Below are 24,929 nucleotides of genomic sequence, written 5' to 3' on the forward strand. Positions count from 1 at the left end.
CATAAACTAAAAATGAATTCTATTCACCTATAAACATAATTCATTTTAGTATGTACTTAGATAAGTACATACTAAAATGAATTATGTTTATTATAAGGTTTCAATAACTGACCACCCTTCTATAACTAGCCACCTCATACTAAAATTAATTCTGTTTATAGGTAAATAGAATTAATTTCTATATAAGGTGGCCAGTAATTAACGAATTTACCCTATATTGTGAAAATAATTAACTAATACTTACTTACTAGAGGATGCCAATCGGAGAAAAGTACGTCGGGCAAACTTGAAATAACTAAAACTATTTTAAACCAATTCATAATTTTGTTGATAAGACCAATACTTTATTTAGTACACGGCTGTTGACTGACCTTTCCTCGCAGGTCCATGGTATCGGATGCTCGCTCATTAACCGATGGCATATGATAATCATCACCACGAAATTGCTTCGATAATGATCAGCTTTGATGCCTTTGATCAATGTTATTGCACTTAGATCGAAATGATAGATATTGTTAATTCCTGTGTAATGTTTGGACGGTAGACACATTAAACCAATAGGATAGGTTGGTTAGATTGCTTCATATGTTCAAATTGACCAGAAATAGGAGCCAGGCTCTGTCGACTCAGGGAACGAGACAATGATTTTCACGATTCACGATATGAGGAATTCCATGATCTGCCTGATTTTAGGATTGGCCGCCGACAGTTATAAATGTTATAATAATTGACATAGAAAATGAGTGTTTTGTTGTTTACTGTGTACCTGATTGAAACTTGTATTTTCGGGGTCCATAAGAGCTGCCCCACTACCCTTAACCGCCAATGGAACGCGATCAATTATTTACTTGTTTTCGCGTAAGTAAAATATTCTAAATTCAAACTTGTTACGGCTGTTACGCGTGATTACAGAGCAGATGGGTTTCCTTGATGAACTAACAAAAAAACCTAACGGAAATCTAAAAGCAAAGTTACTTTATAATAAATAGAATACGCAAAATATCGCAGGCGTTTATACATATTAACAAACACAGTTTAAGGAATGTTTGTTGTTGCAATAAGTTCGTTCGTGTTCTTCTCTCACTCTCACTGAGCGCAAGCGTGAGCAAGTGCGTGCCCGGGAGCGCGGATATCATGTCTTTTTTTTAATTTTAAGTTTTCGTTTAAAAATTAAAATAGAAGTAAGCGCTGAGTGGGAACTTGAGGGATCAAGCATATTATTGCTCTTTTTTAGTTTTTGTGTAATATTTATTATATTTTTTTAAAGAGCATTAAATTTAAGATCTGTTTTCTATCGAGCGAAAGTCAAAAACTCAGGATTTGAATAGCTGAATTCCCTTAACACTTGCACAAGCTGGGCTATCAAAATCGCTGCCTACTTAGCTTGGTCTGATTCTAGTAGGCAATCACGGGCCCACGAAACCAACTATAGGTACCTACCTAGGTACCTACCTACCTACTTAAAACTTTATTGCGGTAGGTGCGGTAAACCAACCTTTCTTGACTTAATTTTCACTTAACAGTTAAGTATTACTGTTATTTTATTGGTACGAGTATAACATTTTGATTGCCCTGAACCGCGAGTTCTTCTCATCTGCTAAGTAAGTCGACTGTCGACGACGAACGAGTAATATTTATATTCACGCTGGCCCGTTGATTGACGAGATTGACATAACGGGATGCAGAGATTAATGAAGCTAATGTCGTACGCTTAAATCTAAGTAGGCTCATAATCGCCGGGCTTGTACCACTCACGTCGCAATGTATGGTATCGGCATTCCGATCAACTTTTTACGACCTAGACAAACACTAGGTATAAATTATTCAGGTCGGTATATAAAAATGATTTATTTCTAAAAAGATATCTTTATTTCAGGCAGCTAAAAGGCCCATAGATAAACGTGCGTGTTTTCAGTAAGTATAAGCTAATTCCGTTGACAATTACACCGTGATTACACCTCAGGCCAAAAGTATAGAAATGTTGTTTTAGCAAACATATTTAATATAAAATTTATAGGTAAAAATAAAAATTACAAAGAAAATATTAGTTCGGTATAGTTACAATATCAAGCAATAAAGCAAGACTTCGAAATTGGGAAATTGGAAATACGTTATTGATCAGTGAAAGCCAGAATTGCTTTTTCTTTAAGTGATTACCTGCCAAGACATCGGAAATAAAAATACTTACCTAAAGCATGTCGAAAGTTCGTCAACATTGAAAGGCTGGCGCCCTTTATGTAGTTCTTACAAGACTGTTTAATATTTATTTATCTCTCCTCGTCTTGCGGTAAAAATGAATCATCAATTATATTTGGTCAGTACCTTAGCAAAAAACCTTTTCAAATTACATGTTAATTTTAAATCAAAATGGGATATCTTGTTGTTACGACTTCGTACACGATACAATTCGGGCTCCGTAATAAATAACCGTCGTTAACCCATATTCAACACAGAATGATCGTTTTTTCATCTTTCAAAAAGCTATTAGTCTTACTGAGCGATATAAAAAAATCCCGTTGCGCTTAAATTGTGTTCACTTTGTTTGCGAGGAGCACCTAAAGCTTATATTATAATGTAGACAGGGTGATAAACGGGTACGTATAATAATGTATTATTACAGGACATTTATATGAAGTTACTAAAGTTATTTTTTAATGAACGAACTCCACTAAACTGTAGTTTTGTTCAGAAGTCCCAATTCACTAAAATTGTATCACGGAGAGCATAATACAGTAGTTACCTACTTATAAATTTAAAAAAAAACCGGGCAAGTGCGAGTCAGACTCGCGCACGAAGGGTTCCGTACCATAAAGCAAAAAATAAACGGAAAAAAATGCAAAAAGAAAACGGTCACCCATCCAAGTACTGACCATGCCCGACGTTGCTTAACTTTGGTCAAAAATCACGTTTGCTGTATTGGGAGCCCCACATAAATCTTTATTTTATTCTGTTTTTAGTATTTGTTGTTATAGCGGCAACAGAAATACATCATCTGTGAATTTCAACTGTCTAGCTATCACGGTTCGTGAGATACAGCCTGGTGATAGACAGACGGACAGACGGACGGACAGCGAAGTCTTAGTAATAGGGTCCCGTTTTACCCTTTGGGTACGGAACCCAAAAAAATACCAATAGCATATTTATTTAGGTATCCGTTTCTGCCATTTTAGCTACGGAACCCTAAAAACATCTCGACGAATTTTGAACCTTCTCCTTTTTGAAGTATTTTCAAAACCAAGCATAGGACAGGCGAACAACACCGCAATTTCCAGTCCAGTATCAATCATTTTACTTTACAGCCAGGAATTAGAAATTAAATTAATTATCTTGCATAAATCTGCATTAAATACCTATTATTTGCCCTTACCTTACATAAAATCTTCAAAATATTATTTTTGTCTTAGCAAACCAATTGTAAAATAAATCCTTTCGAAGTTCATTGACTTTTAAAGGTGCAGCGATACCGTGAGAACGTTTCAAAAATTAATCGGTATAGTCAGCACATAAGCTTCAGATTGCATAATTATTTTCCTTCGTATTTTCACGGAAACGTATTTCTGTAAGTCTCGGTACAAAAAGTACTGGGGGCCGATTTTTGAAATTCTAGCGCTCGATTTCGTCACTCGAAAATCGGTGGAACAGTGAAATGCTAATTTTGGAAATACGAGCGATAGTAATTTGGAATCTAGTGGTATTGACCACTCGATTTCAATTCTATTTGTAGAATTTAAACGCCTAGTAGTGGAGATATTATTTAACGAAATAGGTACACAAAATCGAGTGGTCGAAATTCAAAAATCGGCCCCTGAGGTTGACTGAGGTAGCATGACAAATACGAACGTTTCCAATAAAATACGATGGAAAACAATTAGGTATGCTCTACATCTGTAAACAATAATTACCTTTAAGCAAGTATCAGGTATCTCTTTTTCGGGATCGTATATATATAAATAGTTATTTGTTTTAACAGGGGGCGAAAAAGTTATTTTAATTCCTAGTGATACTCGAGCAAGAGAAAGATTCCTTTAACCACATCGTCTAGGAAAAAATCTTCTTATCCTTTGAAATAACCGAACAAATTGGATTTAACCGTCTAGAGCGGAAATGAGTTTGATGTAAATTTTGAGTAGGTTAGATTAGATGGAAACTACTTTTGACCGGTGATTAAATAACATTCATCTGATTCAGATTTGTAATGTTTTACAGGTAGTAGGTATTGTCCTCGCAGTGTTGAAGTTATTTTTAAAATGTATTGTCTCGAAATGAAGAACGTATTTTAACCGTTGTACTTTTAGTTAATTATAGCAAATGAACGTCAAAAGGTGCATGTGTAGGTACATAATTAACATAATGTATTACCAAATGGTTACACACGGGTCAAACTGAGAACCTCCTTTTTTGAAGGCGGTTAATAATTATCCTAGTTAAGGTTCATAACTTAAATATATAGATGTTACAGCATAGGTTATTTGTAGTATTTAGATTTAAAACATACTTTTTATAATAGTTTTAAGGTATTTAAGTAGTATGGGCCACTAGTTAGTTATCTGAAATAAAGATTAATACTTATTAATATTTTCTATAATGATTATGATAAAAAAAACATTGGATTTGCAAAACGTAACTTTATGATTTCTAAATATTTAGAATAAATAAATGATAATTATAAACTGGTGCTTCTATTTTATACAATATTCTTCATTATAGTATTTGTTACTCACGTTGTACCTATTTAAGTGTAACGGAACTCCCACGTCACTGCTATATCACGAATCATCATGTCCTGAAAGGCATAATCCATCTTAAGTGCACCGAACCTAATGGTTGTCATAATTTACAAAGCTTCGGTATCATTGGCCGCCGCAAATGTCAGGCTTTACAAAAGGAGGAAAAGCTCTGTTATCTTTTCAACTTTTTATATGTGGAGCGTCCGTGCAAAAATATTATAAAGGCGCGGAGGCAACGGACCCAAGCATTTTGCAAAGAGCCACCTCGTGGGCTGTACGGTCTTCGCGCGCGTCCCAAATTGATACATTTACTGAACAATTCTAGTGCATGGTTCCTGGGTATAATTTGTGTCAAGATGCTGCTAACGAATAGATTAGCGGCCTTCTGCTTCGCCTTACTAGGCTTGGTATGCGAGAGTGTCTCCGATGGTTTAAACGGATTTTCTGAAAAGGACGGCGCTTTTTACACTGACGATGCGGTAGTTTTAAATGGTAAGCGATGTATTTTTGTTATGTTTGAAAATTTTTTATTTTTTCGGTACAGAAGTAATAAAAAATTGAGCGCTATTTAATTAATCGTGATTACAGTCAGCGTCAAAAAGACAGTGACAGCCAAAGTGTGATCAATTAGGTACCTATACATATTAACCACACTTATAACCATATATAAGGTACCTACTTTTATGGGGTATTTTTAAATAGCCTTTTTTTGGCTGCAACTAAGTATGTATATGAGGCTGATAATACACATAGATAAGTATCTACTAATGTTAGAAATTATAAGAACCAATATTATAAGATTTATAAGTTATGGTAATTTAAGGGAAATTAATTTCCATTCACCCATTATAATTAGGATTGTTCATTTTTTTTAGACCCCCATTTTTATTTTATTTTCTGAAAATATAGGTTAATTTAAGATACCAATTTGAATGATTTAGTAATTCGTGGCTCGGTTGAATATTTATAATTTATTGAAAATATGAGATACGGCTTCTCGTAAATTACATGTCGTCGGCTGATTAGGATAATGCACAAGCAACAACAAGCATTAAAAAAATTGTTGTCATTGTCAATTGATTGTAATGTCACCTGTCGACAATGTCAGTGTCACGTGTTTCTATAAATAACAATCGTCTGGAATGGAAAACTCGTTTATTTTGAATCATTAATTTCAAAATACCTACGCTATAAATTTGAGAAAGCTGATTCCAGAAATCTGCCTAAGTTATATAATATAACTTAGTTTTATTGGAGTATGTATCCATATAGCATCCAACTCCAACCATAACTTGGCTGAAATCAAGGGAGCAAAAATACAAATGTAAGTTACCTACATTATATATATTTTAACTGATTCGATTTGTAAGAAGATTGGATTCATAAAATCGTTACAAGCGTCCATTGCTGAAGGTAGCTTAGCACCCAGTGGGTGCTTTCTACCGGCTTGTCACCATTGTTTGGATATTGTACTACATACTTATACTACTATATTAGGAACATGCCAATTTTGCTAATTATATCCTATTATTTCAGGTCATCGTGATTCCTATTTAGATACAGCTGTGAGATATGTAACTGCACTTGGGCCCAGAACAAAGTTGAGCATTTTGTATTGAAACGAACGTCATATTAATTATTAATCGTCGTAATACTTTACGACCGTAAATAATGCCTGGGAACAGAGTAAATAACAAACCATACACTTCTCTTCTGGATGGTCAACAAGAAGCCATGACATGATAAACATACATTGAATGTAAAGTTACTATTTTTTTTGGAAACATATATAACATATTTCCCAAATTAATAAAAAAGTAGGTAAACAAAAACATGTTTTATTATTCACAACTCTTTATTAAGTCTTGTCCACCATGATATCAACAGCTTGAACTGCAACATGTACCTGGAAATTAGAAATTATATCTTTTTAAAGCAGTTTCAGGCTGAATTTTGAGTATGGCTATGTATTCTTGTATATTCCTTCTTTCTAGTAGGCACCATCTCTGTTTAACGGTTTGCCTTTAGATACTCTGGCTACATTACCACAGAAAATAAATAGATACCACGACCCTACCAATAAAGTGAGCTTTTAAATACTTAATTGTAGTAAATTAATATTAATTTTATACTTACATCAACGTGATTCTCACAGCAATACTGTGTGTAACACGTGAAGTAGGTAGGTATTCCAAGTTTAATTCACGGCACCATCTTTCACGTCGTAGGTCTTCGTGGATTCGAACTATTATTTTTGTGAATCATTCCCACACATAGGAACAAGGTTTTTGATATATTATTAAGCAATGAAATCTACTGTTTAGGTATTAATTATAAATCAAATTGTAACAAACAAGCGCAGCGGTTTAACTGAAAAATTTTGTTATGACAATCGATGACAATGATAACTTTGACAATACGTGAGTGACGGATTTATTTACTATGGTTCGATAACTTTTATTATGCAATGACTTTACATTCAGCCCAGGAGAAGGTCAAACTAAGGTCATAAGGATATTTGTTGAAATATCTTCAATCCTCAATTATTATATCGCAGCAAATGTCGGAAACTGTTTAAAAACCTTATATCTCGAAATGGTTTTCGAAATAGAACATTTGAAAAAAAATGAACAATCCTAATTCCGGTCATGTCCATTGAAGGTTAACTGTAGTTACTAGTTAATGTTTGTTTACGTTAGTCGTGTGAAGAAAGGACATAGTTTATTTAGTAAAGCGTTGTATGGCGCGGACTCAAAACAATGCAACACGCACGAGTATGAGGTTTTGAGGCTAGAGAAAGTTTAAATTTGCAACTGAGATGTCCGGTCGCGGCGAAAACTAATACTGACTGATACGAATAACATGTGAATCTGTAAGGGCTGATACAGACGGACTGCAACCCACTGCAATTTATATGGGAATTGCACGCAAACTGTATCGTCGGCGAGCAGGGGGCCGATTTTTGAAATTCGATCGTTCGATTTCGTCATTCGGAAATCGGTGGAAAACGGCGAAATGCTAATTTTTGAAATACTAGCGATAAAAATTGGGAATCGAGTGGTATTGACCACTCGTTTTCAATTCTATTAGTAGAATTTAAATGCCTAGTAGTGGAGATATTATTGAACGAAATACACAAAATCGAGCGGTCGTATTTCAAAAATCGGCTCCCAGTTCGCATACAAGTTGCAGTCCGTCTGTACCGGCCCTAAGAAAAATCAATTTTGCAAAATATTTATGAAAAATAAGGTAGGTGTACCTATAATATTATAATATTTATGTTAACAAAATCCCAAGTAATTAGCTGGTGATTATTTTTTCAATAATCCTTACAAAAACAGAGCTAAGGGAACGCGGAAGCATATGATATTATGTCCTAAAGTAACTTATAAGGTTCTATAAAAAATTACTACAATATGTCATTGTATTCTAACTTATGTTAATTTTTGAATAGAATAGGATACGTGTGAACAAATCTAATAAAGCACAACTAACATATTCGAACCACCAAAAATGAGTAACTCAGTTTCTCGGTACCTACATGTTTTGTGGACAAAAAAAAGCATCACTGTCGAGAGATTTGACATTTACTAACTAGAGTGATATTTTGGTAGATATATAAATCGTATCTTTTTAAATGGGGCCCTGGTCATCAACCTATAGGTATGTCCACGCCATTATTCGGATGATGTGTAAAGATCGATTCAATGCAAATGTCCCGCCCACATCAATCGAAGACTCCTCACCACCGGTTCTGAGAAGCTCCGACTTTTTGCCTCAACCCAAGTTCATTAATTAGATCAGACAGATGTGAGCACTTATGCTCCTGACTCCTGACATTTCATTGCATTAGGCCGCTGAACCCGGAAACCTAAAAGAATAATTGGACCTATTTATCTCTTGCCTATTTCAATGTCGACCGGTTAGTTGACAACTTAAAGCTAAATGAAAACAATGTGGGATTTATTGCATTCCCTGCAACAATTTGCTAATTAGGTAATTTGTGTAAACAATATTGTGACATTTCGAGACACGTTACATTCTCGAAGTTATATTTTTTACATGAAGTAGGCAAACGACTACCTATATAAGGTATGGCCGGGCTGCTGAAAAATCGCTGGCCATTGAACTTGTAATTTTTAAATTGACTTATTTTTTGTGGTATTATAAGCGTTACTGCGATTTTGAATGCCGACTGTACATGACACCTGATAATAAGAGTAGTGGGTGGGATCTAACGCCCAATTGTCATTCAAAAGAAGATAATCGCAATTTGATGTCTTGTCATCAGTCCACTTTTTGTTGGTTAAGTGTTTAAGGAACCCTGAACACAGGACATAAAATAAGTTCCGATGCTCCAATTTAATCAAGTTCAAGGTGTCCGTCGACCGTTCGGATCAGCCGGTTCTAGGGATACGCCTTACTTGCGCGTGACGTTAAAATAGTCCCTAACTTCACGACTTTAAATTACATTTTAGAGTAACACGTTTTTTTGAGTTGGCCTTTAGGGCTATTTTATTCTCGTCGAAGTCATAGGAAATAAGGTTTAATTACCTAGAACTTAAGGTGCATGTTGCGTGCACCCAGTGTAACGTGATCGTAATTTAAAAACATGCCCAAGGCCATATGTAGTGACATTTAAGATACCACCGAGTTGATTGTCTAGATACCACCCTATTTTTTAGGTGACAAATAGGTAACCACAAACAATAGTTTCTAAAATTTCTATCGCGAAGGACATCACGTGGCGGTACCTAAATACTTAAGCCAAAGAGCGTAACCACAACCACGTTGTAGAAACCGTATTAAACATGCTACACACATAATGTGGGCGCATTTTGAATGGCATGACTCCAACGTTACCGGTACCTACGTAAATATTTCAATAAAAGCAAACCGTTAGGCGATACGAAACAACTTGCGGATTACCGTCACCGCCCACAGCAGTTTTCAAAAACCTTAATTTAAGGTTCGAACGGGTCCATCCGACAGCGGATTAACATTAAACAGGTTACTCGTATATTGCTTCAGAAAATGATTTTTGGCCACTTTTTATCGATTTAATCTACCGTATTCGAACTTCAAGATATTCACAAGAGACGACTCGTACTTAGATCCATTCTAGATACGTTATAGTTTAGATATCAACTAGTTCTCTTTTGCAGAGCAATTCGGGCAACCAATGTCACTTTTACGTTACATAGAGTAAGATATCTATTAAATATGAATTAGATCTCTAAGTCCTATCCTGCGGAAATCGTTCAAGAGTATCTCCAGAATCGCGCAAATGTCAAATTTGACAGGTTAGATCTTAAACATATCGTTATCGGTAATGTCTAATAGATGTCTATTTCATAATCCGAATCGGGCCCAATATCAAGTAAAAAGATTACGCTAACTTACTTCCATTAATTTCATTCGGTGTAACACGCAAGAAGCGAAAGAAAGACTATTTAATTTTGATATAATTTTACAAGTAGGTAATAATAAAATTTTAAATAAGTTCCTATTTAATTTACAACTGTAAACCTTTTCAAACTTATCCGACCGTCTTTATTACTCGGTTTAATTCAATAGTGGTGAAGTACCTATATACGTTGATTTAACGGCACTTACGAGTAGCTTAGCCGTTTTGTTTACCTCGTCCATCATATATGTATTTACATAAAGGTGTATTGTTTTAGGAATATTTTAGTAGAATTTACTAGTAGATAATGCCCCAAGTACCCACGTCGACATACTAGCTGTATAGAAAAGTGGATGCTTATGGTAGGGCACCGACTCGACTGTACTTATACCTCGTTTTTTTTAGCATTAGAAAAAAGGTAAACAATCTTGATGTGTCTTTTAATTGAAAAACACATTTTAAAAATAAGTTACGGCAAATAGTTATGTAACAATTATGAATCTAATACGATCATTTATATCCTTCTGCTGTCATAAGTAATAGTTTTTGGTTCTTAAAAAGCGTTTTTCAATTAAAAGACACGTCAAGATCGCTTACCTTCTTGCAAGTTCTTTCTAATGCTAAAAAACCGGGCAAGTGCGAGTCGGACTCGCGCACGAAGGGTTCCGTACCATAATGAAAAAAAAAAACAAAAAAAAGCAAAAACAAAAAACGGTCACCCATCCAAGTACTGACCACTCCCGACGTTGCTTAACTTTGGTCAAAAATCACGTTTGTTGTATGGGAGCCCCATTTAAATCTTTATTTTATTCTGTTTTTACTATTTGTTGTTATAGCGGCAACAGAAATACATCATCTGTGAAAATTTCAACTGTCTAGTAACGGTTCGTGAGATACAGCGTGGTGACAGACGGACGGACGGACAGCGAAGTCTTAGTAATAGGGTCCCGTTTTACTCTTTGGGTACGGAACCCTAAAAAAATGAACTATAGTAGTATGTACATAATAACGTACAAACCATGCGTAAAATAAGGGAACTAGGAAACAACAGCAGGTCTTACTGTAATAAACCTGACATTGTTTTACTAGAAGTAGGTCTTTCTTTTCGTTGGTTTTATTCAATCGGGGCAACACAGATCCTTTATAAATTAACTAGATTAGTGTTGAATAAGAGTATGTAAAATTTACCACGAAAATAAACTAATTTTTCCAAGTAATTTTCTTGACATAAGTAATAACTTCTTTTTCAGCTCCCGCGAGTCGGGTGAAACGCGACCTCACGAATAATACTCGCAGTGGAAAACAACTTATTTTGCTGAGACAGGTAAGAATTAAGATACATTTTAGTAGGATACGCAGTAATTATTAGAGATGCACCGGATATCCGGTTACTATCCGGTATCCGGCCTATCCGGCCATTATTTTACTATCCGGCCGGATACCGGATAGTGACCTGCTATCCGGCCGGATACCGGATAGTAGCATTGCTTGATTTCGGAGTAAACAAATTGGATTTAAGAAACAGACACGGTCAAAATCGTACTTGTTTATTATTTTAAAATAATTTAATCATTCCACTGACTTGCACGCGCACTCATTTCGACCCTAGAAATAAGTCCGCGCGAACGTTTACTAGGAAACAGGTGAATCCTGCAGAATGCGCCCCTGAAAAACCGAAATGTAGGTATAGTTCCGCCGGCCGAATATCCGGCGGCCGGATACCGGATATTCGGCCAGGGTCCTGGCCGGATATCCGGTATCCGGTATCCGGCCAAACAACTATCCGTTGCATCTCTAGTAATTATATTAATTTATTGAACATATAAGGTACTTTTTGGGACCAAAATGCCGGTAATTGCCACATGTAACAGCCAAAAGCATTAATTAGAAAAATAAAAACATTTATTATTAAGCTCAAAATACCTAACACCGGATGCACCCGCTCGGTTAATTAAAATAAATGGCCGCTTTAATTAAATAATTGATAACCATCAAATAAAATTCCTCATTTTGACCTTCTGTGGTTGTTTTGATCCCTGTTTTGGTTCAACTTTTTGCCAAAACCATTGACCCCACTATGACGAATTTGAATGGGCATCGTGATAGTTTTTTAATGTTACTCGTATGTTATCGATTATAGTAATTACGTAATTAGAGACCATTCAAAAACAATAACTGTTGATTTCAAATCTAACATAAATAGTTTAATATGTTTATAGTCTAGCTACTTTAATTCTTTTAGACGAGACCGCAGATGTACCAACAGAGATACATCTAATATGTGATAACTTTAACTTGTTTCAAATCCGAAACCCAGAAATTTATGTGTCTGTAGGTAGGTACCCTCTACACTCTACATACCAAATCTCGCAATCTGAGCAATAGCAATTTGTACGCTAGCTTTATTTAAGTAGAATAAACAACAGAAGTACAGTCAGTATCAAATAGACAAAAACAGTTAATGTGGCCAAACACATTGTAACACATGTTACCACAGAATTAAGGTTATTTTTCAATGTATTTGGCCATTTGGGCCGTAGTCGTACCTATACTAAAAATGAATTCACTAACTTGATAACATTAAGGTGCAACCCGAAGGAGCGTTCGGACTGGACTGCGAGACGACGCTCGGGAAACAGGGCACTTGCAAGAGCTTCCACGACTGCTACCCGCTGCTGAAGGTGGCTGACCTGTCGGGATCCAACGGCTGGGTCATGGGCCACTACGATACCTGCAGTTACATCAGCGCTGACAACATGGAGGTCAGTCTGGAAATTAAACACAAGTACAGTTACCTAGCGTCGAATGGTTGAAAAAACAATAGTCTATAGTTCGTTTTTTTTAGCATTAGAAAGAAGCACAAAGAAGGTTTTAAGCGATCTTGACATGTCTTTTAATTAAAAAACGTTTTTTAAAAATCATTAACTGTTAGGTACTTATGAAAGCAGAAGAATATAAATGATCGAGATACATAACTGTTACATAATTGTCGCGACTTATTTTTAAAACGTGTTTTTCAATTAAAAGACACATCAAAATTGTTTACCTTTTTTCTAATGCTAAAAAATACGAACTATAGGTTCGATTGGTCAAGTTGCATACAATATATTGTTTAAGAGGGGGCGTCATTGCTACCTATATTTTTATACAACTGCCTAAAGTACTGGCTTATCCGGTCAAAGGATATAAAAAGAAACACATATCGATATGTATAGTATACCTCAGGGTACAGAAATGGACACTGCCTAATAAATTGTATGTCTGTTCCTGTGAATTAATGAGCACATGGAAGGTTTATGGAACGCATACCGAGCAACGAAGTCTATAAAGTGGTAAAGCAATAATGTCTGGCCTGGAACGGCCATAATCGTAATGTACAGGGACATTTCTAGTGTAATTATGTTCTCGTTAAAACACTGTTGACCTAAAGGGATAATACGTAAATAGTGGATAAGTAGGTAATCAATTATGTATACATATGTGCCGCCGACCTTAATATTTCTTGGATAAAATGTTTCGAATACATTTAGCATGAACTTATTTATTTCGACGGCAGTGGTTGTAATTTGAGTAGGACAAAAAAAGCTTCGCCTGGTATGATAATCCTACTATAAATAATGTAAATTAAATACGCTCTCAATTGTATGGAAACCCTGATGCTAATCTTCGGGCCGGTTTTCTTTTTCTCAGCAGTTATGGTAAAAAATAACAATCGATAACATTAATCGCATGTAACTACTAGTTTCTCGAATAAATGTCGGTACCTATAGCGAAACTTTTGAAGATTAATGTTATGATAATAATGCTCGCTGAATAAGCTCTTCTAAATTATGAATAAGTACTTGTATAATTAATAATTTTAATTAAAAAATATAAGCCGTTTTGATTAAACAATCTGATTATTTAGGGTTTTAAATACCTACGCTCGATAGGAGGTACTTGATTTTTTTTGTTTGGCCAGGAAACTCGCTCCACAGCCCATAGCCATTAGCCGCAGCATGTGTACCGTAAAATGAGGAAATTTTAGGAAAAATGGGGTTACTTAAGGCGATAAAATTTAGCATTACTTACTTACTTACTGCCGTGGCGCAGCGACCCAAAGTGGATCTTGGCCTCTGACACTAAGGAACGCCATGCTTCTAAAATTTAGCATTAGGTATCCTTTTTTCAAAGCCATTAACAAGCCTATTTTACGGTGACGACTAAAGAAAGTCAGTCAGGCTCACTTTGTTGGCCACGTTTACCAACGCTTTCTCTGGTGATTCCTATCTAAAGCTAACCTTGATATGACTCCATAGAATCTTTCATCAGGGAGATCCAAGTCTTTCAGCATTTCCATAGAATGGAGATTTACTCGGGCCGGTAAACGCCGTGTTGCTTCCCACCTACAAGTACCTAATAAGTAATGTTCAATTCCTTAACCAAGAATCATATGCAGAGCTTCCAATTTGTTTCTTACCACAGGTGTTCGGCGTGTGTTGCACGGAGCCGGTAGGCACGCCTCCACAGCAAGAACCTGATGTCCAGAGACTGGGCATGCTGCCCCAGGTCATGCCAGCGCAGGGACCGCCACTGGCTTATCAAGCGTAAGTACCGCTATTAATGCTATTCTATGTTGGTTTGGTGCTTTATTCTATGAACATCCTCTTCTGCATTGGCTTGGCAATGTTTCCGGACAGTTCGTGGGAAGTCATCTGAAATCATGCTGTTAGCGTGCGGCGAAGTGATAGAAAGTATACCTAGTTATGGTTATCACAATACAAAATGCTCTGGAACATAACCCATAGTACAAGCTGTACAAGCAAGCATATACATAACATAAGTAACTTACATTTGAAGGTTTCCCGGCCACCTAGCAGCCTTCGCCCCACAATGGCAGTACGGAGCAAACATGCGTCAGATTCCCGCACAGTGGCCGCCGACCATCCCGCCACTGCCCACGCACCCGCCAGACCACACTGCACCTACCCACCCTCCTTCACTAGGTAAATCACCACATAAACTGTTCAGTATCTTTGCATTATTGGAAAAGCGGTGAATCCATCATCCATCATTCATCTCCGACATAAGACGTCCACTGCTGAACCTAGGCCTCCCCCTTGGACCTCCATTCGTACCGGTTGTAAGCTACCTGCATCCAGCGTCTTCCGGCGGCCTTAACAAGGTCGTCTGTCCATCTTGTGGGTGGACGTCCTACGCTGCGCTTGCTAGTCCGTGGTCTCCACTCGAGCACTTTTCGACCCCAAGCGGTGATAGCCTGATACTTTTTCAAGTTCGATTGTTGGCTATGTTCGTTCTGCGTGAAGCTGGTAATAGAAGTTGCACCAACAACAGACTAATCAACGTCACGCAGCAGAGATCTATGAAACGTCTCATACAATACAATTTAGCGAACGCTTCAACGGTGCCAGACTGTATTAAACTTTTGTGAGACATATTTTAAATGTGTGTCGACGATGTCAGACGGTTTGGTGCAACCGACCCTAATTGATGCGCGTTGTACTTTTCAGAACCGTGTTTCCATTCGTAATAAATGTGAGTCAAGTAATCCAATGACACTGATTCATCGTTCTGCGGCGTTCATTGTTCACATAGCCAATAATCTCGATAATGCAGTGGTGTTTCATTTCGTACCGTTTTTTGGGGATTATCTTTTTAATCGTTATTCCGCTGGCTAATATGTTACGTTTATAGAATGTTTTATTGTTTTAAAGTGGCCGGAGGAGGAACCACCCGTCCCCCAACACAAACTACTTGGGGCACGAGACCACCTACTTCTACCCCATCGACGACTAAACAGGTACCAAACAGCATATCTCCATTGAAATTCGTTATTTTTTAAGATGTTTTCATTTTGTTTTCTAATCTTTACTCTAGCTGGGTCCTATGCTGCGTCGTCCTGTACCACTCAATAACATTTTTGGCCCATACGCCAACATCATTTTTGATTCTACTATAGTTAATCTACTATATGACACAATTATTATTGAACAACAGCAGGTATTACAAATTGAAATTGTCCACAGTCCTGGCCTCCGGCGTACCCCACGCAGCCCACTAGGCCTACGAATCCTACGACTACGCCTGCGGCCGACGGCACTTGTGGCATTAAAAACGGATACCGGGTAAGAACTCACATTCATACATACACTGAAGAGCAATGAAAACGAGTCACTTGGTAACAAATTTCCCGTTACACCCTTATGTTATTGTTCAACGTCAACTGCTATAATTATTAGGAAAAAACTCGTGAGGAATCTAATATTGTGTTACGGTAAACCTTGAGTAGCTTTGCAAAGTCCTTTTTCATTTTCAGACGTACGAAGCCTTCCTGGACGAAGAACGCATTGTGGGCGGTCACAGCGCCGACTTGAACGAGTGGCCGTGGATCGTGGCCCTGTTCAACGGCGGACGGCAGTTCTGTGGAGGCTCGCTGATCGACGACCGACACGTGCTATCGGCGGCTCATTGTGTGGCCCAGTACGTACCACACTAATATTTCTTAGTCGTACGAATAACGTATTGTCTACGCCAATCCCATATTTTACGAGAGGCCGTAAATCGTAGGACTGCACGACAGTCAAACTTTCTGTGGCAAGTGACTGCGTACCTTAGTTACTTATTACCTACCTTTCTTTAAATGCTATGTGATCCCCGACAGATAACAAGTAGTAAGTGATATATTCCACGTCCTTTCATTGAAAAATATCAATAAAATTAAAACCTTTTATTTCCAGCATGACGTCATGGGACGTGGCACGTTTAACGGCGAGAATAGCTGACCACAACATCCACACCAACACCGAGACTCAGCACATCGAGAGGAAGATCAAGCGAGTAGTGCGGCACCGCGGGTTCGACATGCGGACTTTGGTAAGGCTGCGGGAAAAAGGAAAAAGACAAAATCGCAAAACAACAAGTCTGAAGACATGACTATCAATAACTGGAATGTAGAAGGCAGTAAAGGCAGATGTAATCTAGGAATAATAAGTTTTTGGCAAAAAAATCATTTTTGGTACAAGCTTTTATCGCCGACTGTACCTTTTAAGGGTTCCGTACCCAAAGGGTAAAACGGGACCCTATTACTAAGACTTCGCTGTCCGTCCGTCCGTCCGTCCGTCCGTCCGTCCGTCCGTCTGTCACCAGGCTGTATCTCACGAACCGTAATAGCTAGACAGATGATGTATTTCTGTTGCCGCTATAACAACAAATACTAAAAACAGAATAAAATAAAGATTTGAATGGGGCTCCCATACAACAAACGTGATTTTTGACCAAAGTTAAGCAACGTCGGGAGTGGTCAGTACTTGGATGGGTGACCGTTTTTTTTTTGCTTTTTTTTGTTTTTTTTTTTGCATTATGGCACGGAACCCTTCGTGCGCGAGTCCGACTCGCACTTGCCCGTTTTTTTTCCACAGGCAACTAATACTCATCGAGACAATTCTAAGAACCCCAAACACAACCCATACAACCATTTCCAGTCGCCGTTACGACGCGGTGTAGACACATCTTGTGTCGACACCGTCTGTTTCGGTCACAATTCCAGTCGCAGAGTCGTCGCCGTGTCGACACAGTTACCAGAAATGGGGAAGGGTCGACACATGACACAAAGTGACATAAAGTGTGGTCGCCGTGTGCACACATTGTTTCGGGTTTGCGACTACTTTATGCCAAAATCATTCGTTCATTCGTTCATTTTGTTCCTGTCAAATGGAAACTGTCAGATAGGAAAATAGTTAAATAAAAATAAGTGACATTAATACGCCATCTCTAAAACGGATTACAAGACGTAATTATATATTGTTTGCATTTATATTACAATAGGACTTAAATTATAATGGGGAATTAAACTGCTCGAGTGATTTGATAAACTAAGTGTAATATAATCAACGCGCCACCACATTGTTTTAGTTTAGCCGGAAATGAAATTGTTTACTTCTCAGTGCTTGTGTTCATAAATATATTATTTGATGCATTTTTAGTACTTCGATGCGTATACTATACTTAAATAACAGAAATAACGCTTTACATACTACGAAACTTGTTAATTATGATGTATAAATATGGTTTAAGGCTGAGAAATATTGCAGTCACAAAGTAGTCGCAAATGTTTCGACTTTGTGTCGACTCTGTGTAGACACATGACACGCGCTGTCAAAAGTAATAACAAAGTTACTGGATTTGCAAAATGGCTCCTTGTGTTCATTTGTTTTCAGATATTCTCAAAGTGTAAAAATGACGTGGTCAGAGATGGGACTTAATAGATTAACTGTTTATTCGACTAATTAATGGAATAAAAAAAGTTAATCCTCAAATTTTAATCACGATTAGTTTAGTCGACCTAACATAGATTGAAATTGAATTAATCTGAACATTAATCGAATAAATTATCGATTAAATCTCGGTTGGAAGTTGACAGGGGGCCATTTTTGTACGTAAAAATAATAGAAATGTCTTGCATGCAGATGGTAGCCAAACACTTTGTCATAAAAGTCGAGATGGGTGTCTATTTATAGGTTTTAGGGAGTGCCGATTTCGAAAATGATGACCATTTTGGAATCCAAAATGGCGGCCATGCACTGTGTCATAAAAGTCGTCATGGATGTCGTTTTATACGTTTTAGGGGGCCCCAATTTTGAAAATGATGACCAATTTGGAATCCAAAATGGCGGCCATGCACTATGTCATAAAAGTCGTCATGGATGTCGTTTTATAGGTTTTAGGGGGCCCCGATTTAGAAAATGATGACCATTTTGAAATCCAAAATGGCGGCCATGCACTATGTAATAAAAGTCGTCATGGGTGTCGTTTTATAGGTTTTGGGGGGCGCAGATTTAGAAAATGATGACCATTTTGGATTCCAAAATGGTGGCCATGCACTATGTCATAAAAGTCGTCATCGGTGTCGGTTTATAGGTTTTAAGGGGCGCAGATTTCGAAAACGATGACCAATTTGGATTCCAAGATGGCGGCCATGCACTATGTCATAAAAGTCGTCATGGATGTCGTTTTATAGGTTTTAGGGGGCCCCGCTTTCGAAAATGATGACCATTTTGGAATCCAGAATGGCGGCCATGCACTATGTCATAAAAGTCGTCATGGGTGTCGTTTTATAGGTTTTGGGGGGCGCAGATTTCGAAAACGATAACCATTTTCGATTCCAAAATGGCGGCCATGCACTATGTCATAAAAGTCGTCATGGATGTCGTTTTATGGGTTTTAGGGGGCCCCGATTTAGAAAATGATGACCATTTTGAAATCCAAAATGGCGGCCATGCACTATGTCATAAAAGTCGTCATGGATGTCGTTTTATAGGTTTTGGGGGGCCCCGCTTTCGAAAATGATGACCATTTTGGGTTCCAAAATGGTGGCCATGCACTATGTCATAAAAGTCGTCATGGGTGTCGTTTTATAGGTTTTAGGGGGCGCAGATTTCGAAAACGATGACCATTTTGGATTCAAAAATGGCGGCCATGCACTATGTTATAAAAGTCGTCATGGATGTCGTTTTATAGGTTTTAGGGGGCCCCGATTTAGAAAATGATGACCATTTTGAAATCCAAAATGGCGGCCATGCACTGTCATAAAAGTTGTCATGGGTGTCGTTTTATAGGTTTTAGGGGGCGCAGATTTAGAAAATGATGACCATTTTGGATTCCAAAATGGTGGCCATGCACTATGTCATAAAAGTCGTCATGGGTGTCGTTTTATAGGTTTTAGGGGGCGCAGATTTCGAAAACGATGACCATTTTGGATTCCAAGATGGCGGCCATGCACTATGTCATAAAAGTCGTCATTGATGTCGTTTTGTAGGTTTTAGGGGACGCAGATTTCGAAAATGATGGCCATTTTGGAATCCAAGATGGCGGCCACGCACTATGTCATAAAAGTTGTCATGGGTGTCGTTTTATAGGTTTTAGGGGGCCCTGATTTCGAAAATGATGACCATTTTGGAATCCAAAATGGCGGCCATGCAGTATGTCATTAGTCGTCATGGCTGTCGTTTTATAGGTTTTAGGGAGCGCAGATTTCGAAAATAATAACTATTTGGGAATCGAAGATGGCGGCCACGCACTATGTTAAAAGTCGACAGGGATGTCGTTTTGTTGGTCATGGTCATCATTTTCGATCTCTCGAATCTGCTCTTCCTAACACCTATAAATCAACATCTATGACGGCTTATATGACAAAGTGCACGGCAGACATCTTGGAATCCAAAATGGTCATCATTTTCGAATTCTGCACTCCCTAAAACCTATAAAACGATATCCATGACGACTTTTATGACAAAGTGCACGGCACACATCTTGGATTCCAAACTGGTCATCATTTTCGAAATCGGCACTTCCTAAAACCTATAAAACGATATTCATGACGACTTTTATGACAAAATACGTAGCGGCCATCTTGGATTATAAAATGATCATCGTTTTCGAATTCTGCACTCCCTAAAATCTATAAATCGAAATCCGTGACGACGCAAGTTATCTTTATTTTCAGATCTAACAAATTGCTACAGAATACAAAGGACAAAAAAAGAAGCGAGGAGGTAATGAAACAAGCAAAAATACAGATGATTCCTCGACGCAATTGGATGCTTCTTAAATTGTGTCCAGATTTTTTTGTCATAAAAGTTTTTATTTTTCACGTATTACTCTCACAAGTTCCGTGACATTTCGACCTTGTAATTTTTTAAGTAAATGTTTTTGTTTATCTGTGAGGATCTCACTAGAATAATATAATCAAGGTATGTTTATATTTTATAATTGAAATAGTAACGCAAAAAAAAATTATATTTGTGTCTTATATTCCTGCCGAAGACTTTTATTTTTCCTTTTCCTTCTACACAAGTTTGGTCAAGTAATAAGAATTTAGGGCTCTCAATTTTATTTTGACTTCTACAACAGTAAAGCTACGAGGCCATGTTTGGTATCGTTTTCGTATAAATTCGCAGTACCAAATTTAGTTATGGTATCACATTGACACCATTCCAAAGTAAAAACATATAAACTTACTTTCTTTTAAACTCCTCTTCACGCTTAAACTGCTGAATAGTTTTAATTTAAATTTCGTACACATATATTTTGAGTCCCGAGACAGGACATAATAAGTTATCTCAAAAATCATCCTTTAAAGGTGTGAAATGAGGTGTAGGGGGGAAATCAGAATTGACTTCTTGAAGTTAACTGTTTAAGTTTAGGTTTGAAGTCATGTTTTTTTATCATTTTTAACTAAATCAAAGATGTAGACCATCCCAAATTTCATATAAATCGGTTCAGCGGTTATTGATTTCCCGTACAAATTTCCACGCCACTTTTCACACCTTCAAAAGATGATTTTGGTTATAAGATCTATCGTATGTCCTGTTCCGGGATGCAAACTATTTCTATACCAAATTTCAACGAAATCGGTTCAGCGGTTAAGCGTCAAGAGGAGTTAAAAAAAACCGACCAAGTGCGAGTCGGACTCGCGTATTAAGGGTTCCGTACATTAAGTCCGACTCGCGCTTGACTGCACATTTCTAATAGGTTTTCCTGTCATCTATAGGTAAAGAACTATTTTGTGTATTCAGACAGACAGACATACAGACGCACGAGTGATCCTATAAGGATTCCGTTTTTTGCTTTTGAGGTACGGAACCCTAAAAAGATTTTTTTAATTTTGTGGAATGGTTTCAATGTGATACCTTAAATGGATTCAGCAACCCAGATTTATACGAAAACGATACCATACACGGCCTAGCACCTTCACTGATGTAGATATATCAAGATAAAATTGAGAGCCCTAAATAAACTTTCAAGAGCGGATATCTCAAAAACTATTCAACATATCGAAAAAATTGACTGAATAAACTTGTAACAAATTAAATTAACTTTCATTTTGTATAAGTGGCCATGTCGCTAAGATGCATAGTTTCCGAGATATAATCGAAAAACCGGAAAATGGGACATTCAAAGCCCCCTCTCTTCCCCCCGCTCAAGGGCTACGGCCGGGGACTTTTGATATGTTCACCTCCTAACTTGTCCAAACCAAGTTACAGAGTCAAAAATTGTGTTCCGAGCATTTCCCTCTACAACTTTTTTGAGCATTCGTTGGCTGACCTAAGTAGCTTATTCCATTTCTTTAAAAACTTTTCTGTAAAAGGTTGACGGGTGTTGGGTGTTTATATGGTTTTGGTCGATTATTATCATTTGCATCGCCCATGATGACTTACTAGAATTACTTACGAGCACACGAGACACTAATAGTAGTTTGACAAACCTTGGTTTTCAAGAGGTATTTTATATTGACATTTGCTGTCACAAATTTGCTGTCAGATTTAGTCGCAAACCGCACGCAAAGTGCACACAAATGTGTCGACACCTTGTTACGGAAAAGTGTACACACGGCGACGACACTTTGTTTCGAAACAATTCTAGACACATTGTGTGGACTCTGTTACGACACATCTGACATTTAGTTACCACTTTGATGATTCTGCGACTGGAATGGTTATATGGGAATTAGGTTGCGTTGTTTCATCACAGAGTTCCTATGGCCACCTCCTGTCTCCATCATCAGATCAGCTCGATGGTACCATAATATTGCATTGTCATCCGATGTACACATGCATGCAAAATTTCAGCTCAATCGGAAACCGGGAAGTGGATCAAATTTAACTTGCAAGATTTGATTACAGACAGACAGACAGACAACGGTCAGGTGAAAGTAAATAAAAGCTTGTTAAAGATATATAATCATGATGGAAATGTATTACTCGAGATGGTGGTTAAAATCTCTTATTGTAGGTAGACCATAAAGTCGAAAGTCTTACGGACTTGCAATTTTTTGGTTATATCATTTTTTTATTTCAGTACAACGACGTCGCCATTCTGACCTTGGATCAACCAGTGCCCTTCACGCGGAACATCAAGCCCGTCTGCCTCCCGTCAGGCAGCCGGGCCTACTCGGGTCAGATTGGAACGGTTATTGGATGGGGCAGTTTGCGAGAAGGTAAACTAAACACTTACGTACCTCAACATTTTATGATAACAAAAATTTTATGAACACATTGCAGGATTAAAAGGAAAATGGATTATGTGATTAATTTGTATGTAAGTAGGTTCTAAAAATACAGCCACAACCGAATACAGAACCTCCTTCGGTTAAGAAGTCGGTTAAAAACTCCACGTCGCCCGCGACTTCTGCGCTACCTAATACAGATAACTCTCGTTCTCGAGATATGAAAATGAAACTTACCACTAGTGTTCAGAGGCGTCAGCGTAACGTCTTCTTCTTCTTGTGCTTCACCGTTTTTCTCCATCTTCACCCGTTTTTTAAGGTCGTAAGCCAAGTGTTATGAATTCATCATAGACAGCTCTCCCGACTACACATTGATTCCAGAAAAAATCCTAAATTGTTCGCATTTTTTTGTGTAATTATGATTTAAAAACACTTGTTTTATAGCGGGCCCGCAACCCTCCGTTCTTCAAGAGGTCTCAATCCCTATTTGGACCAACCAGGAGTGCAGGCTGAAGTACGGCGCCGCTGCTCCAGGTGGCATTGTCGACCACATGCTTTGCGCCGGTAAAGCCAGTATGGACTCTTGTAGTGTAAGTACAATCAACTTTTAAATCTGATCTTTAAATGGGGGCATGGCAAATTTTTGATGTAAAGTTTTGAAAATTACTTGGAAACTATACCGTCAATATAAGACACGTTCCAGGACAGAAGTTGAGAATCGTACTTATAGATCTTAGACAACTTAAGTGGTATGTGTCTAGACACAAAGTAAACGGCTAGGCTTTTGATATCTGACTTGTCAGGCACCATAATATGTTTCTCCGCAATACAGAAGGCTGGGATTATTCGAGCCTTATAACGCTTATCTGTGTCTCAAGCTTGTATTGATAGCATTGGCAACGGCATTAGCAATAGGCGATGGTACTTCCGAAGCCCAGGTGTTGTCACGTCGTATAGTAGAACAATGTTACTATATATACCGTGCGCGTTGGAGGGTCTGCCATCTTGTGGCCTGAATCGGAAACATATGTGCACATGTAAATTGTCAAAGCAAGTGCTACCATTTACCGTTTTCGTCGGTACATAGTAGGTTCTGCCATCTTGTGGGCTACATTGGAAGCATAAACGACACATTTACGCCTCGCGCCAAAAATCTGACGGCTCCTATGCTGTCCCCAATAGTTCATGCACAGGGCCTATAATTTGTTTTGTGTGCAGGGCGACAGCGGAGGCCCCCTGATGGTGAATGAGGGCGGGCGCTGGACGCAGGTTGGCGTGGTGTCGTGGGGCATCGGCTGCGGCAAGGGCCACTACCCGGGCGTCTACACGCGCGTCACCGCCTTCCTGCCTTGGATACAGAAGAACGCTAAGTAGTCAGTTCAAATCTGCTAGAGGTCGCCACAGTTAAAGAATAACATTTTGTCTCTATATATTAGGTTATAGGTTCTCGCGGGCTTGGTTTCCGCAACTCGACGTCATATTATTGCGCCTATTTTGCGTGATGGGTATCATTTTGTCAATATTGACTACATAAATTGTGGGTTAGAACGAAAAGTTTGTAGACTAGAAAATGGTCAAGTTGTATTCGATGTCAAACTTATTTGACACATGAAAATTTCATGTATTTTTGACTAGCAGTGGCGCGTTCTGTGACGAGCTTCTAGTTCTTTATCTTAACTTTATTATAAAACAAGGTTATTAGGTTCTTGCGTTTTTGACCGCCTACTCATTTGCTTTTGCAGATTTCCATTTGGTTATCGGGTTTATCAATTGTTTTGAGAAAGACAACAGA

The 24,929-nt window shown here is 37.9% G+C and overlaps 1 protein-coding gene across 1 annotated transcript; it reads left to right on the forward strand.

Moving 5' to 3' along the window:
* Positions 1-4,747: 4,747 nt before the first annotated feature.
* On the forward strand, positions 4,748-24,540 carry LOC134680082 (transmembrane protease serine 9-like). The gene is made up of 12 exons (XM_063539118.1): positions 4,748-5,219; positions 11,385-11,458; positions 12,720-12,896; positions 14,599-14,720; positions 14,974-15,119; positions 15,849-15,934; positions 16,161-16,259; positions 16,451-16,614; positions 16,872-17,007; positions 22,990-23,128; positions 23,582-23,727; positions 24,356-24,540. Exons 1-12 carry the CDS (start codon positions 5,084-5,086, stop codon positions 24,509-24,511), a joined length of 1,581 nt encoding a protein of 526 aa, XP_063395188.1. The 5' UTR covers positions 4,748-5,083; the 3' UTR covers positions 24,512-24,540.
* The last annotated feature ends 389 nt before the right edge of the window (positions 24,541-24,929 follow it).

Source organism: Cydia fagiglandana, chromosome 3, assembly GCF_963556715.1.
Source record: "Cydia fagiglandana chromosome 3, ilCydFagi1.1, whole genome shotgun sequence".
In the NCBI taxonomy this organism is placed as follows: Eukaryota; Metazoa; Arthropoda; class Insecta; order Lepidoptera; family Tortricidae; genus Cydia; species Cydia fagiglandana.